The 18,716-nt window shown below is 38.2% G+C and overlaps 1 protein-coding gene across 3 annotated transcripts in view; it reads right to left on the minus strand.

Annotated features, from left to right (window-relative positions):
- Positions 1-18,716, minus strand: part of LOC130358153 (zinc finger protein 436-like) — a 334,942-nt gene that overhangs the window by 119,589 nt on the left and 196,637 nt on the right. For 2 of the 3 annotated variants that reach the window (XM_056560991.1, XM_056560993.1), the window contains 3 exons: positions 3,632-3,726; positions 3,355-3,525; positions 3,151-3,277 (listed from right to left, as the gene is read on the minus strand). In XM_056560991.1, coding sequence (XP_056416966.1) covers positions 3,151-3,277; positions 3,355-3,525; positions 3,632-3,726 — 393 coding nt within the window. Of the gene's footprint in view, positions 1-2,282; positions 2,392-2,520; positions 2,613-3,150; positions 3,278-3,354; positions 3,526-3,631; positions 3,727-18,716 lie in introns of all 3 variants that reach the window. The other variant, XM_056560992.1, reaches the window with a different exon arrangement.

Below are 18,716 nucleotides of genomic sequence, written 5' to 3' on the forward strand. Positions count from 1 at the left end.
AGAGATTCCGTAGTGTGAACCTAGCCTAAGGGTACGTTCACACTGCGGAATCTCTGCGGAGATTCCATCCGGCAGCCACTGCCGTAAATACTTTGGCGGTAGGGCCGTGCGGCACTGCGCCATCACCATTGACGGTTATGCAGTGCTTGCGGAATTCCGCACAAAGAATGAACATGTTCATTCTCTGTACGGAACAATTACAGCGGCGGAATTGTCCTCAGTGTGAACGGGTCTCGCGGAAGACCCATTCACACTGATGGTAAATGTTCTCTGCGCGGAATTCCACTCACTAAGGGACTGAAGTGTTAAAAAAAAAGAAAAAGGTTAATAAAGTTTAAAAAAAAAAAAAAACACCCATTAACCCCTTCCATATTAAAAATTTAAAATGTAAACATAATAAAAATAAACATATCAGGTATCGCCGCGTGAGTAATTGCCCAAAGTATTAAAATGTAACATTATTAATCCCGTACGGTAAATGGCGTAAAATTTGATGAGTCATGTCCCAATCTAATTGACAGATGATTCTCCCGAAACAGAAGGTTCACTCATCTCTGTTATTAGTAATGTGCTATACAATTTAGAAGTTACCATTAAAGGGGTACTCCGCTGCTCAGCGTTTGGAACAAAATGTTCAGAACGCTTAGAGCCGGCACCCGGGAGCTCGTGACGTCATAGCCCCGCCCCTCATGATGTCACATCCCGCCCCCTCAATGCAAGTCTTTGGGAGGGGGCGTGACAGCTGTCACGCCCCCTCCCATAGACTTGCATTGAGGGGGCGGGGTTGACGTCATGAGGAGGCGGGGCTATGACGTCACAAGCTCCCGACGCCGGCTCTAAGCATTGGAACAATTTTGTTCCAAACGCTGAGCAGTAGAGTACCCCTTTAACCATTTGTTTACCTGCCATGTTTAAGTTCTGTTTCTTTTTAAGCCTTAAAGGAGAAAACTTACTTAGTCGCAGTCTACATCCAGATCTGGTGGGGGTGTCTAAAAACTGCCCAACATGCCTCCCCACTTAGGTATTTAAAGGGGTACTCCCGTGGAAAACTTTTTTTTTTTTTAAATCAACTGGTGCCAGAAAGTTAAACAGATTTGTAAATCACTTCTATTAAAAAATCTTAATCCTTCCAGTACTTTTTAGGGGCTGTATCCTACAGAGGAAATTCTTTTCTTTTTGGACTTCTCTTCTGTCATGACCACAGTGCTCTCTGTCCGTTTTTGGAACTGTCCGGAGCAGCATATGTTTGCTATGGGAGATTTTCTCCTGCTCTGGAAAGTTCCAAAAATGGACAGAAATGTCAGCAGAGAGCACTGTGGTCATAACAGAAGAGAAATCCAAAAAGAAAAGCATTTCCTCTGTAGTATATAGACCCTTAAAAGTACTGGAAGGATTAAGATTTTTTAATAGAAGTAATTTACAAATCTGTTTAACTTTCTGGCACCAGTTGATTTAAAAAAAAAAGTTTTTCACGGGAGTACCCCTTTTAAGGACCTAGGTTAGGGATATTTTAAAAAGTACCTGTCACCAAATACAACTTTTAATGTAGTGTTTCTTGTGTAATTAGCAGAAACTTTTTCATTCACTTGCTTTTAAAATTATCAACTAAATATGTTTAAAATGTAATATAAAAAATGGCCACTAGGTGGCTCTGTTCTGTTCCCTGCTGCAATTAATACAGTGAGACCAAACTCAGGAAGTGCTTCTCTGTACTGAGCTTCATTGACAGCTGCACAGAAAGTGAAAGCTCCACAGATTCTCACAGAAAGCTGCACAGACTGAAACTGAAGGAGAGCCTCACTGATAGCAACACGGACTGAAACATGCACAGAGCCTGAGGTCATCACAGCACTAAAACCATGTGAGGGCAGAAGTGGTCCCCAGCAGGCTTCAGTGATGTCATGCCTGCTGGGAAACGCCCACTTTCTCCTGCTGGGAAATTGCACTATGTGAGAACAGTAAGATACACAGCTTCTTAAAGCTCTGAATTTTTTAAGGGTGGGAGGAGTGTTAGGAGTAGTTAGGGAACATAGCCTGAGGTAGTTTAGAACAGCTTATTTGGTGACAGGTACCCTTTAAGTCTTTGGTATGAGGAGCTTATACAGAGGCCTGCACCTTCTTGGGATAGTTGGGATATCAATGGGGCCTGAAGTGTTACTGTAGTGGAGCCTCACCTGAGGAAACCTCTGACCTCCTTCTGTAATCCATTAAAACATACCTGGGGTAACACCTCCTGGAATTATTACATACCTGGGGTAACACCTCCTGGAATTATTACATACCTGGGGTAACACCTCCTGGAATTTCCTCCTTCACTTCCCTCATACACGGGTGATGGCCGCTCATCCTCTCTTCTTCTTCCTCCACTTTAATAATGATCAGATCTCCCCCCTGATGTGACATATAGAACAATTCACTACAATACAGCAGACAGGAGGAGCAACAGAGACCCCAAAAATCTACCCCCACATCTATGGCTGCAGGACCCCCCTATAGAGATATAGGGTCAGCCTCATCTACCTGATGCTTCTCTGGGACATTTCCCTCTGGACAGTCCTGGGAACACAGAGGACGGGGACACCTCTCAGGTGGATTTCTATCCATTACTTCATCTGTAGGGAACACACAGAGAATGAATATATCAGCTCCTGTATATCCATCTGCAGGGAACACACAGAGAATGAATACATCACTGCTGTATATCCATCTGTAGGGAACACACAGGGAATGAAGAAATCACCTCCTGTATATCCATCTGTAGGGAAACACACAGGGAATGAATACATCACCTCCTGTATAACCATCTGTATGGAACACACAGGGAATGGATTCATCACCTCCTGTATATCCATCTGTAGGGGGGAACACACAGGGAATTAATTCATCACCTCCTGTATATCCATCTGTAGGGGGGAACACACAGGGAATGAATACATCACCTCCTGTATATTCATCTCTAGGGAACACACATGAAATGAATACATCACCTCCTGTATATCCATCTCTAGTGAACATACAGGGAATGAATACATCACCTCCTGTATATCCATCTGTAGGGGGGAACACACAGGGAATGATACATCACCTGCTGGATAGATTTCTATGTTACTAGGTAGTGAGAGTGATATCTATATATAAGTCTCTTCTTACCTTGTGATGTTGGGGGCCGGTGATCCCCCATCATGACTATGTCCTGGTACAGATCCTTGTGTCCTTCTATATACTCCCACTCCTCCATGGAGAAATAGACAGTGACGTCCTGACACCTTATAGGAACCTGACACACACAATGATACAGTCATCAGCAGAGCCCTCCCTTATTGTATAATGTCCCAGCATTCTCAGCAGTGTCACCTCTCCAGTCAGCAGCTCAGTCATCCTGGTGGTCAGTTCTAGGATCTTCTGCTCATGTATCAGTGAATGATGTGGAGGATCCTCGGGGGTGGGGCTCTGGGTGGTGCCCGATCCTCCTGACACACGGGGGGTCACACACTCACCAGACCACTTCTTCACTACTGTGTAATCCTGTGTATGGTGAGACACTGATCACTACAGACATTCTAAGAATCCGCCCCCTTTCCAGTCATTTCCGGGATTATTTCTAGGGATAAGACGTCATGTGACCTCTCACCTCTCCGGTTATCAGGTGGATTATCTCTAGGGTGAGGTGTAATATCCTGGCAGCCATGTGCTTTCTGGCCTTCTCCATCCTTGTTGGGTCTATATCTATAGGAAATATACAGAGTGACTGAATACATTGTATATATGTGATGATCACATGATGGGGGGTCTAGGGGACCCTCACCCCTGGTCTCCTCTACAATCAGGAAGGTCTCCTCTTACCCAGTGGTGATGTTGGGGGCCGGTGATCCCCCATCATGACTATGTCCTGGTACAGATCCTTGTGTCCTTCTATATACTCCCACTCCTCCATGGAGAAATAGACAGTGACGTCCTGACACCTTATAGGAACCTGACACACACAATGATACAGTCATCAGCAGAGCCCTCCCTTATTGTATAATGTCCCAGCATTCCCAGCAGTGTCACCTCTCCAGTCATCAGCCTGCCCCTCCCTCCTGACACCCCCAGCAGTGCTCACCTCTCCAGTCAGCAGCCTACCCCTCCCTCCTGACACCTCCAGCAGTGCTCACCTCTCCAGTCATCAGCCTGCCCCTCCCTCCTGACACCTCCAGCAGTGCTCACCTCTTCAGTCATCAGCCTGCCCCTCCCTCCTGACACCTCCAGCAGTGCTCACCGCTCCAGTCATCAGCCTTACCCTCCCTCATGACACCCCCAGCAGTGCTCACCTTTCCAGTCATCAGCCTACCCCTCCCTCCTGACACCCCCAGCAGTGCTCACCTCTCCAGTCATCAGCCTACCCCTCCCTCCTGACACCCCCAGCAGTGCTCACCTCTCCAGTCATCAGCCTGCCCCTCCCTCCTGACACCCCCAGCAGTGCTCACCTCTCCAGTCATCAGCCTGCCCCTCCCTCCTGACACCCCCAGCAGTGCTCACCTCTCCAGTCATCAGCCTACCCCTCCCTCCTGACACCCCCAGCAGTGCTCACCTCTCCAGTCATCAGCCTGCCCCTCCCTCCTGACACCCCCAGCAGTGCTCACCTCTCCAGTCATCAGCCTGCCCCTCCCTCCTGACACCTCCAGCAGTGCTCACCTCTCCAGTCATCAGCCTGCCCCTCCCTCCTGACACCTCCAGCAGTGCTCACCTCTCCAGTCATCAGCCTGCCCCTCCCTCCTGACACCCCCAGCAGTGCTCACCTCTACAGTCATCAGCCTGCCCCTCCCTCCTGACACCCCCAGCAGTGCTCACCTCTCCAGTCATCAGCCTGCCCCTCCCTCCTGACACCCCCAGCAGTGCTCACCTCTCCAGTCATCAGCCTTCCCCTCCCTTCTGACACCCCCAGCAGTGCTCACCTCTCCAGTCATCAGCCTGCCCCTCCCTCCTGACACCTCCAGCAGTGCTCACCGCTCCAGTCATCAGCCTTACCCTCCCTCATGACACCCCCAGCAGTGCTCACCTCTCCAGTCATCAGCCTACCCCTCCCTCCTGACACCCCCAGCAGTGCTCACCTCTCCAGTCATCAGCCTGCCCCTCCCTCCTGACACCTCCAGCAGTGCTCACCTCTCCAGTCATCAGCCTGCCCCTCCCTCCTGACACCCCCAGCAGTGCTCACCTCTCCAGTCATCAGTCTGCCCTTCCCTCCTGACACCCCCAGCAGTGCTCACCTCTCCAGTCATCAGCCTGCCCCTCCCTCCTGACACCTCCAGCAGTGCTCACCTCTCCAGTCATCAGCCTGCCCCTCCCTCCTGACACCTCCAGCAGTGCTCACCTCTCCAGTCATCAGCCTGCCCCTCCCTCCTGACACCCCCAGCAGTGCTCACCTCTCCAGTCATCAGCCTGCCCCTCCCTCCTGACACCCCCAGCAGTGCTCACCTCTCCAGTCATCAGCCTGCCCCTCCCTCCTGACACCCCCAGCAGTGCTCACCTCTCCAGTCATCAGCCTACCCCTCCCTCCTGACACCCCCAGCAGTGCTCACCTCTCCAGTCATCAGCCTGCCCCTCCCTCCTGACACCCCCAGCAGTGCTCACCTCTCCAGTCATCAGTCTGCCCCTCCCTCCTGACACCCCCAGCAGTGCTCACCTCTCCAGTCATCAGCCTGCCCCTCCCTCCTGACACCCCCAGCAGTGCTCACCTCTCCAGTCATCAGCCTGCCCCTCCCTCCTGACACCCCCAGCAGTGCTCACCTCTCCAGTCATCAGCCTTCCCCTCCCTTCTGACACCCCCAGCAGTGCTCACCTCTCCAGTCATCAGCCTGCCCCTCCCTCCTGACACCTCCAGCAGTGCTCACCGCTCCAGTCATCAGCCTTACCCTCCCTCATGACACCCCCAGCAGTGCTCACCTCTCCAGTCATCAGCCTACCCCTCCCTCCTGACACCCCCAGCAGTGCTCACCTCTCCAGTCATCAGCCTGCCCCTCCCTCCTGACACCTCCAGCAGTGCTCACCTCTCCAGTCATCAGCCTGCCCCTCCCTCCTGACACCCCCAGCAGTGCTCACCTCTCCAGTCATCAGCCTGCCCCTCCCTCCTGACACCCCCAGCAGTGCTCACCTCTCCAGTCATCAGCCTGCCCCTCCCTCCTGACACCCCCAGCAGTGCTCACCTCTCCAGTCATCAGCCTGCCCCTCCCTCCTGACACCCCCAGCAGTGCTCACCTCTCCAGTCATCAGCCTTCCCCTCCCTTCTGACACCCCCAGCAGTGCTCACCTCTCCAGTCATCAGCCTGCCCCTCCCTCCTGACACCTCCAGCAGTGCTCACCGCTCCAGTCATCAGCCTTACCCTCCCTCATGACACCCCCAGCAGTGCTCACCTCTCCAGTCATCAGCCTTCCCCTCCCTTCTGACACCCCCAGCAGTGCTCACCTCTCCAGTCATCAGCCTGCCCCTCCCTCCTGACACCTCCAGCAGTGCTCACCGCTCCAGTCATCAGCCTTACCCTCCCTCATGACACCCCCAGCAGTGCTCACCTCTCCAGTCATCAGCCTACCCCTCCCTCCTGACACCCCCAGCAGTGCTCACCTCTCCAGTCATCAGCCTGCCCCTCCCTCCTGACACCTCCAGCAGTGCTCACCTCTCCAGTCATCAGCCTGCCCCTCCCTCCTGACACCCCCAGCAGTGCTCACCTCTCCAGTCATCAGTCTGCCCTTCCCTCCTGACACCCCCAGCAGTGCTCACCTCTCCAGTCATCAGCCTGCCCCTCCCTCCTGACACCTCCAGCAGTGCTCACCTCTCCAGTCATCAGCCTGCCCCTCCCTCCTGACACCTCCAGCAGTGCTCACCTCTCCAGTCATCAGCCTGCCCCTCCCTCCTGACACCCCCAGCAGTGCTCACCTCTCCAGTCATCAGCCTGCCCCTCCCTCCTGACACCCCCAGCAGTGCTCACCTCTCCAGTCATCAGCCTGCCCCTCCCTCCTGACACCTCCAGCAGTGCTCACCTCTCCAGTCATCAGCCTGCCCCTCCCTCCTGACACATCCAGCAGTGCTCACCTCTCCAGTCATCAGCCTGCCCCTCCCTCCTGACACCTCCAGCAGTGCTCACCTCTCCAGTCATCAGCCTGCCCCTCCCTCCTGACACCTCCAGCAGTGTCACCTCTCCAGTCATCAGCCTGCCCCTCCCTCCTGACACCCCCAGCAGTGCTCACCTCTCCAGTCATCAGCCTTCCCCTCCCTTCTGACACCCCCAGCAGTGCTCACCTCTCCAGTCATCAGCCTGCCCCTCCCTCCTGACACCTCCAGCAGTGCTCACCGCTCCAGTCATCAGCCTTACCCTCCCTCATGACACCCCCAGCAGTGCTCACCTCTCCAGTCATCAGCCTACCCCTCCCTCCTGACACCCCCAGCAGTGCTCACCTCTCCAGTCATCAGCCTGCCCCTCCCTCTTGACACCTCCAGCAGTGCTCACCTCTCCAGTCATCAGCCTGCCCCTCCCTCCTGACACCCCCAGCAGTGCTCACCTCTCCAGTCATCAGTCTGCCCTTCCCTCCTGACACCCCCAGCAGTGCTCACCTCTCCAGTCATCAGCCTGCCCCTCCCTCCTGACACCTCCAGCAGTGCTCACCTCTCCAGTCATCAGCCTGCCCCTCCCTCCTGACACCTCCAGCAGTGCTCACCTCTCCAGTCATCAGCCTGCCCCTCCCTCCTGACACCCCCAGCAGTGCTCACCTCTCCAGTCATCAGCCTGCCCCTCCCTCCTGACACCCCCAGCAGTGCTCACCTCTCCAGTCATCAGCCTGCCCCTCCCTCCTGACACCCCCAGCAGTGCTCACCTCTCCAGTCATCAGCCTACCCCTCCCTCCTGACACCCCCAGCAGTGCTCACCTCTCCAGTCATCAGCCTGCCCCTCCCTCCTGACACCCCCAGCAGTGCTCACCTCTCCAGTCATCAGTCTGCCCCTCCCTCCTGACACCCCCAGCAGTGCTCACCTCTCCAGTCATCAGCCTGCCCCTCCCTCCTGACACCCCCAGCAGTGCTCACCTCTCCAGTCATCAGCCTGCCCCTCCCTCCTGACACCCCCAGCAGTGCTCACCTCTCCAGTCATCAGCCTTTCCCTCCCTTCTGACACCCCCAGCAGTGCTCACCTCTCCAGTCATCAGCCTGCCCCTCCCTCCTGACACCTCCAGCAGTGCTCACCGCTCCAGTCATCAGCCTTACCCTCCCTCATGACACCCCCAGCAGTGCTCACCTCTCCAGTCATCAGCCTACCCCTCCCTCCTGACACCCCCAGCAGTGCTCACCTCTCCAGTCATCAGCCTGCCCCTCCCTCCTGACACCTCCAGCAGTGCTCACCTCTCCAGTCATCAGCCTGCCCCTCCCTCCTGACACCCCCAGCAGTGCTCACCTCTCCAGTCATCAGCCTGCCCCTCCCTCCTGACACCCCCAGCAGTGCTCACCTCTCCAGTCATCAGCCTGCCCCTCCCTCCTGACACCCCCAGCAGTGCTCACCTCTCCAGTCATCAGCCTGCCCCTCCCTCCTGACACCCCCAGAAGTGCTCACCTCTCCAGTCATCAGCCTGCCCCTCCCTCCTGACACCCCCAGCAGTGCTCACCTCTCCAGTCATCAGCCTGCCCCTCCCTCCTGACACCCCCAGCAGTGCTCACCTCTCCAGTCATCAGCCTGCCCCTCCCTCCTGACACCCACAGCAGTGCTCACCTCTCCAGTCATCAGCCTGCCCCTCCCTCCTGACACCCCCAGCAGTGCTCACCTCTCCAGTCATCAGCCTGCCCCTCCCTCCTGACACCCCCAGCAGTGCTCTCCTCTCCGGTCATCAGCCTGCCCCTCCCTCCTGACACCTCCAGCAGTGCTCACCTCTCCAGTCATCAGCCTGCCCCTCCCTCCTGACACATCCAGCAGTGCTCACCTCTCCAGTCATCAGCCTGCCCCTCCCTCCTGACACCTCCAGCAGTGCTCACCTCTCCAGTCATCAGCCTGCCCCTCCCTCCTGACACCTCCAGCAGTGTCACCTCTCCAGTCATCAGCCTGCCCCTCCCTCCTGACACCCCCAGCAGTGCTCACCTCTCCAGTCATCAGCCTGCCCCTCCCTCCTGACACCTCCAGCAGTGCTCACTGCTCACCTCTCCAGTCATCAGCCTGCCCCTCCCTCCTGACACCTCCAGCAGTGCTCACCTCTCCAGTCATCAGCCTGCCCCTCCCTCCTGACACCTCCAGCAGTGCTCACCTCTCCAGTCATCAGCCTGCCCCTCCCTCCTGACACCTCCAGCAGTGCTCACCTCTCCAGTCATCAGCCTGCCCCTCCCTCCTGACACCCCCAGCAGTGCTCACCTCTCCAGTCATCAGCCTGCCCCTCCCTCCTGACACCTCCAGCAGTGCTCACCTCTCCAGTCATCAGCCTGCCCCTCCCTCCTGACACCCCCAGCAGTGCTCACCTCTCCAGTCATCAGCCTGCCCCTCCCTCCTGACACCCCCAGCAGTGCTCACCTCTCCAGTCAGCAGCCTGCCCCCCCTCCTGACACCCCCAGCAGTGCTCACCTCTCCAGTAAGCAGGTCGGCCATCTTGTTGATGAGTTCCAGGATCTCCTGATGACTGTTTCCCTTATGTATCAGTGAGTGAGGTGGAGGCAGCGATATAGGAACCTGCTCCCTGCTCCATCCTTCCCCCTCTTCTGTCTTCACTACCATGTAATCCTGTGTATGGAGGAGACATTGATGTCACTTTATCCCTTCACCTCTCCAGCCATGTCCATGGTTTAGAGATAGAAGAGACGGGACATGATCTCCAGAATCCCTCACCTCTCCGCTCAGCAGGGACATGATCTCTAGGGCCACGTGTAATATTCTCTCCTCCATCACATCCAGGTCCTTCTCCATCCTTAGGGGGCAGTCAGGAGAAGAAAGGGAGACCCCCGACCACTACTGGAGACCTCCCCCTGGAGAGTGTATATAAAGACACAATAGATCTATACACTATATAATACACACTATAGATCTATACACTATATATATATAATACACACTATAGATCTATACACTATATATATAATACACACTATAGATCTATACACTATATATATATAATACACACTATAGATCTATACACTATATATATATATAATACACACTATAGATCTATACACTATATATATATATATATATATATAATACACACTATAGATCTATACACTATATATATATAATACACACTATAGATCTATACACTATATATATATAATACACACTATAGACCTATACACTATATGTATATATATATATATATATTACACACTACAGATCTATACACTATATATATAATACACACTATAGATCTATACACTATATATATATATAATACACACTATAGATCTATACACTATATATATATATATACACACTATAGATCTATACACTATATATATATATAATACACACTATAGATCTATGCACTATATATATATAATACACACTATAGATCTATACACTAAATATATATAATACACACTATAGATCTATACACTATATATATATAATACACACTATAGATCTATACACTATATATATATATATATAATACACACTATAGATCTATACACTATATATATATAATACACACTATAGATCTATACACTATATATATATAATACACACTATAGATCTATACACTATATATATATATAATACACACTATAGATCTATACACTATATATATATAATACACACTATAGATCTATACACTATATATATAATACACACTATAGATCTATACACTATATATATATATATAATACACACTATAGATCTATACACTATATATATATAATACACACTATAGATCTATACACTATATATATAATACACACTATAGATCTATACACTATATATATAATACACACTATAGATCTATACACTATATATATAATACACACTATAGATCTATACACTATATATATATAATACACACTATAGATCTATACACTATATATATATAATACACACTATAGATCTATACACTATATATATATAATACACACTATAGATCTATACACTATATAAATATATATATATAATACACACTATAGATCTATACACTATATATATAATACACACTATAGATCTATACACTATATATATATTATACACACTATAGATCTATACACTATATATATATATATATAATACACACTATAGATCTATACACTATATATATATATATAATACACACTATAGATCTATATATATATATATAATACACACTATAGATCTATACACTATATATATAAAACACACTATAGATCTATACACTATATATATATATATATAATACACACTATAGATCTATACACTATATATATATATATATAATACACACTATAGATCTATACACTATATATATATAATACACACTATAGATCTATACACTATATATATATAATACACACTATAGATCTATACACTATATATATATATATATATATATATAATACACACTATGGATCTATACACTATATATATATAATACACACTATAGATCTATACACTATATTTATATATAATACACACTATAGATCTATACACTATATATATATTATACACACTATAGATCTATACACTATATATATATATATATATAATACACACTATAGATCTATACACTATATATATATATATAATACACACTATAGATCTATATATATATATAATACACACTATAGATCTATACACTATATATATATAAAACACACTATAGATCTATACACTATATATATATATATATATAATACACACTATAGATCTATACACTATATATATATATATATAATACACACTATAGATCTATACACTATATATATATAATACACACTATAGATCTATACACTATATATATATAATACACACTATAGATCTATACACTATATATATATATATATATATATAATACACACTATGGATCTATACACTATATATATATAATACACACTATAGATCTATACACTATATTTATATATAATACACACTATAGATCTATACACTATATATATATAATACACACTATAGATCTATACACTATATATATATATATATATATATAATACACACTATAGATCTATACACTATATATATATATATAATACACACTATAGATCTATACACTATATATATATATATATATATATATAATACACACTATAGATCTATACACTATATATATATATATAATACACACTATAGATCTATACACTATATATATATAATACACACTATAGATCTATACACTATATATATATATATAATACACACTATAGATCTATACACTATATATATATATATATATATAATACACACTATAGATCTATACACTATATATATATAATACACACTATAGATCTATACACTATATATATATAATACACACTATAGATCTATACACTATATATATATAATACACACTATAGATCTATACACTATATATATATAATACACACTATAGATCTATACACTATATATATATATATATATAATACACACTATAGATCTATACACTATATATATATATAATACACACTATAGATCTATACACTATATATATATATATATAATACACACTATAGATCTATACACTATATATATAATACACACTATAGATCTATACACTATATATATAATACACACTATAGATCTATATACTATATATATATAATACACACTATAGATCTATACACTATATATATATAATACACACTATAGATCTATACACTATATATATATATATAATACACACTATAGATCTATATACTATATATATATAATACACACTATAGATCTATACACTATATATATATAATACACACTATAGATCTATACACTATATATATATATAATACACACTATAGATCTATACACTATATATATATATATATATAATACACACTATAGATCTATACACCATATATATATATAATACACACTATAGATCTATACACTATATATATATATATAATACACACTATAGATCTATACACTATATATATATATATATATATATATAATACACACTATAGATCTATACACTATATATATATATATAATACACACTATAGATCTATACACTATATATATATATATATATATATATAATACACACTATAGATCTATACACTATATATATATAATACACACTATAGATCTATACACTATATATATATATATATAATACACACTATAGATCTATACACTATATATATATAATACACACTATAGATCTATACACTATATATATATAATACACACTATAGATCTATACACTATATATATATATATATATATATAATACACACTATAGATCTATACACTATATATATAATACACACTATAGATCTATACACTATATATATATATATAATACACACTATAGATCTATACACTATATATATATATATATAATACACACTATATATATAATACACACTATAGATCTATACACTATATATATATAATACACACTATAGATCTATACACTATATATATATATAATACACACTATAGATCTATACACTATATATATATATATAATACACACTATAGATCTATACACTATATATATATATATATATATATAATACACACTATAATACACACTATAGATCTATACACTATATATATATAATACACACTATAGATCTATACACTATATATATATAATACACACTATAGATCTATACACTATATATATATATATATATATAATACACACTATAGATCTATACACTATATATATATATATAATACACACTATAGATCTATACACTATATATATATATAATACACACTATAGATCTATACACTATATATATATATAATACACACTATAGATCTATACACTATATATATATATTACACACTATAGATCTATACACTATATATATATAATACACACTATAGATCTATACACTATATATATATAATACACACTATAGATCTATACATTATATATATATAATACACACTATAGATCTATACATATATATATATATATATAATACACACTATAGATCTATACACTATATATATATATATAATACACACTATAGATCTATACACTATATATATATATAATACACACTATAGATCTATACACTATATATATATATATATAATACACACTATAGATCTATACACTATATATATATATAATACACACTATAGATCTATACACTATATATATATATAATACACACTATAGATCTATACATATATATATATATATATAATACACACTATAGATCTATACACTATATATATATATATATAATACACACTATAGATCTATACACTATATATATATATAATACACACTATAGATCTATACACTATATATATAATACACACTATAGATCTATACACTATATATATATATAATACACACTATAGATCTATACACTATATATATATATATATATAATACACACTATAGATATATACACTATATATATATATATAATACACACTATAGATCTATACACTATATATATATATAATACACACTATAGATCTATACACTATATATATATATAATACACACTATAGATCTATACACTATATATATAATACACACTATAGATCTATACACTATATATATATAATAATACACACTATAGATCTATACACTATATATATATATATATATATAATACACACTATAGATCTATACACTATATATATATATATATATATAATACACACTATAGATCTATACACTATATATATATAATACACACTATAGATCTATACACTATATATATATATATATATATATATATTATACACACTATAGATCTATACACTATATATATATATAATACACACTATAGATCTATACACTATATATATATATATATATAATACACACTATAGATCTATACACTATATATATATAATACACACTATAGATCTATACACTATATATATATATAATACACACTATAGATCTATACACTATATATATATATATAATACACACTATAGATCTATACACTATATATATATATAATACACACTATAGATCTATACACTATATATATATATAATACACACTATAGATCTATACACTATATATATATATAATACACACTATAGATCTATACACTACATATATATATATATAATACACACTATAGATCTATACACTATATATATATATATATAATACACACTATAGATCTATACACTATATATATATATAATACACACTGTAGATCTATACACTATATATATATATATATAATACACACTATAGATCTATACACTATATATATATATTATACACACTATAGATCTATACACTATATATATATATATAATACACACTATAGATCTATACACTATATATATATATAATACACACTATAGATCTATACACTATATATATATATAATACACACTATAGATCTATACACTATATATATATATATACACACTATAGATCTATACACTATATATATATATAATACACACTATAGATCTATACACTACATATATATATATATAATACACACTATAGATCTATACACTATATATATATATAATACACACTATAGATCTATACACTATATATATATATAATACACACTATAGATCTATACACTATATATATATAATACACACTATAGATCTATACACTATATATATATAATACACACTATAGATCTATACACTATATATATATATATATATATAATACACACTATAGATCTATACACTATATATATATAATACACACTATAGATCTATACACTATATATAATATAATACACACTATAGATCTATACATTATATATATATAATACACACTATAGATCTATACATTATATATATATATATAATACACACTATAGATCTATACATATATATATATATATATATATATAATACACACTATAGATCTATACACTATATATATATATAATACACACTATAGATCTATACACTAATATATATATATATAATACACACTATAGATCTATACACTATATATATATATATATAATACACACTATAGATCTATACACTATATATATATATATAATACACACTATAGATCTATACACTATATATATATATAATACACACTATAGATCTATACATATATATATATATATAATACACACTATAGATCTATACACTATATATATATATATATAATACACACTATAGATCTATACACTATATATATATATATAATACACACTATAGATCTATACACTATATATATATATAATACACACTATAGATCTATACACTATATATATATATATATAATACACACTATAGATATATACACTATATATATATATATAATACACACTATAGATCTATACACTATATATATATATAATACACACTATAGATCTATACACTATATATATATATAATACACACTATAGATCTATACACTATATATATATAATACACACTATAGATCTATACACTATATATATATAATAATACACACTATAGATCTATACACTATATATATATATATAATACACACTATAGATCTATACACTATATATATATATATATAATACACACTATAGATCTATACACTATATATATATAATACACACTATAGATCTATACACTATATATATATATATAATATATATATATTATACACACTATAGATCTATACACTATATATATATATATAATACACACTATAGATCTATACACTATATATATATATATAATACACACTATAGATCTATACACTATATATATATATAATACACACTATAGATCTATACACTATATATATATATAATACACACTATAGATCTATACACTACATATATATATATATAATACACACTATAGATCTATACACTATATATATATATATATAATACACACTATAGATCTATACACTATATATATATATATAATACACACTGTAGATCTATACACTATATATATATATATATAATACACACTATAGATCTATACACTATATATATATATATAATACACACTATAGATCTATACACTATATATATATATATATAATACACACTATAGATCTATACACTATATATATATATAATACACACTATAGATCTATACACTATATATATATATAATACACACTATAGATCTATACACTATATATATATATAATACACACTATAGATCTATACACTATATATATATATATATATATATATATAATACACACTATAGATCTATACACTATATATATATAATACACACTATAGATCTATACACTATATGTATATATATATATATATATAATACACACTATAGATCTATACACTATATATATATATATATAATACACACTATAGATCTATACACTATATATATATATAATACACAGTATAGATCTATACACTATATATATATATATTACACACTATAGATCTATACACTATATATATATATATATATAATACACACTATAGATCTATACACTATATATATATATATAATACACACTATAGATCTATACACTATATATATATAATACACACTATAGATCTATACACTATATATATATAAATATATATATATAATACACACTATAGATCTATACACTATATATATATATATGTAATACACACTATAGATCTATACATTATATATATATAATACACACTATAGATCTATACACTATATATATATATAATACACACTATAGATCTATACACTATATATATATATATAATACACACTATAGATCTATACACTATATATATATATATAATACACACTATAGATCTATACACTATATATATATAATACACACTATAGATCTATACACTATATATATATATATAATACACACTATAGATCTATACACTATATATATATATAATACACACTATAGATCTATACACTATATATATATATATAATACACACTATAGATCTATACACTATATATATATATATAATACACACTATAGATCTATACACTATATATATATATATAATACACACTATAGATCTATACACTATATATATATATAATACACACTATAGATCTATACACTATATATATATATAATACACACTATAGATCTATACACTATATATATATATATAATACACACTATAGATCTATACACTATATATATATATATATAATACACACTATAGATCTATACACTATATATATATATAATACACACTATAGATCTATACACTATATATATATATAATACACACTATAGATCTATACACTATATATATATATAATACACACTATAGATCTATACACTATATATATATATAATACACACTATAGATCTATACACTATATATATATATAATACACACTATAGATCTATACACTATATATATATATAATACACACTATAGATCTATACACTATATATATATATAATACACACTATAGATCTATACACTATATATATATATAATACACACTATAGATCTATACACTATATATATATATAATACACACTATAGATCTATACACTATATATATATATAATACACACTATAGATCTATACACTATATATATATATAATACACACTATAGATCTATACACTATATATATATATAATCACACACTATAGATCTATACACTATAATATATATATAATACACACTATAGATCTATACACTATATAATATATAATATA

The sequence above is a fragment of the Hyla sarda genome, chromosome 2 (assembly GCF_029499605.1).
Source record: "Hyla sarda isolate aHylSar1 chromosome 2, aHylSar1.hap1, whole genome shotgun sequence".
Lineage (NCBI taxonomy): Eukaryota > Metazoa > Chordata > Amphibia > Anura > Hylidae > Hyla > Hyla sarda.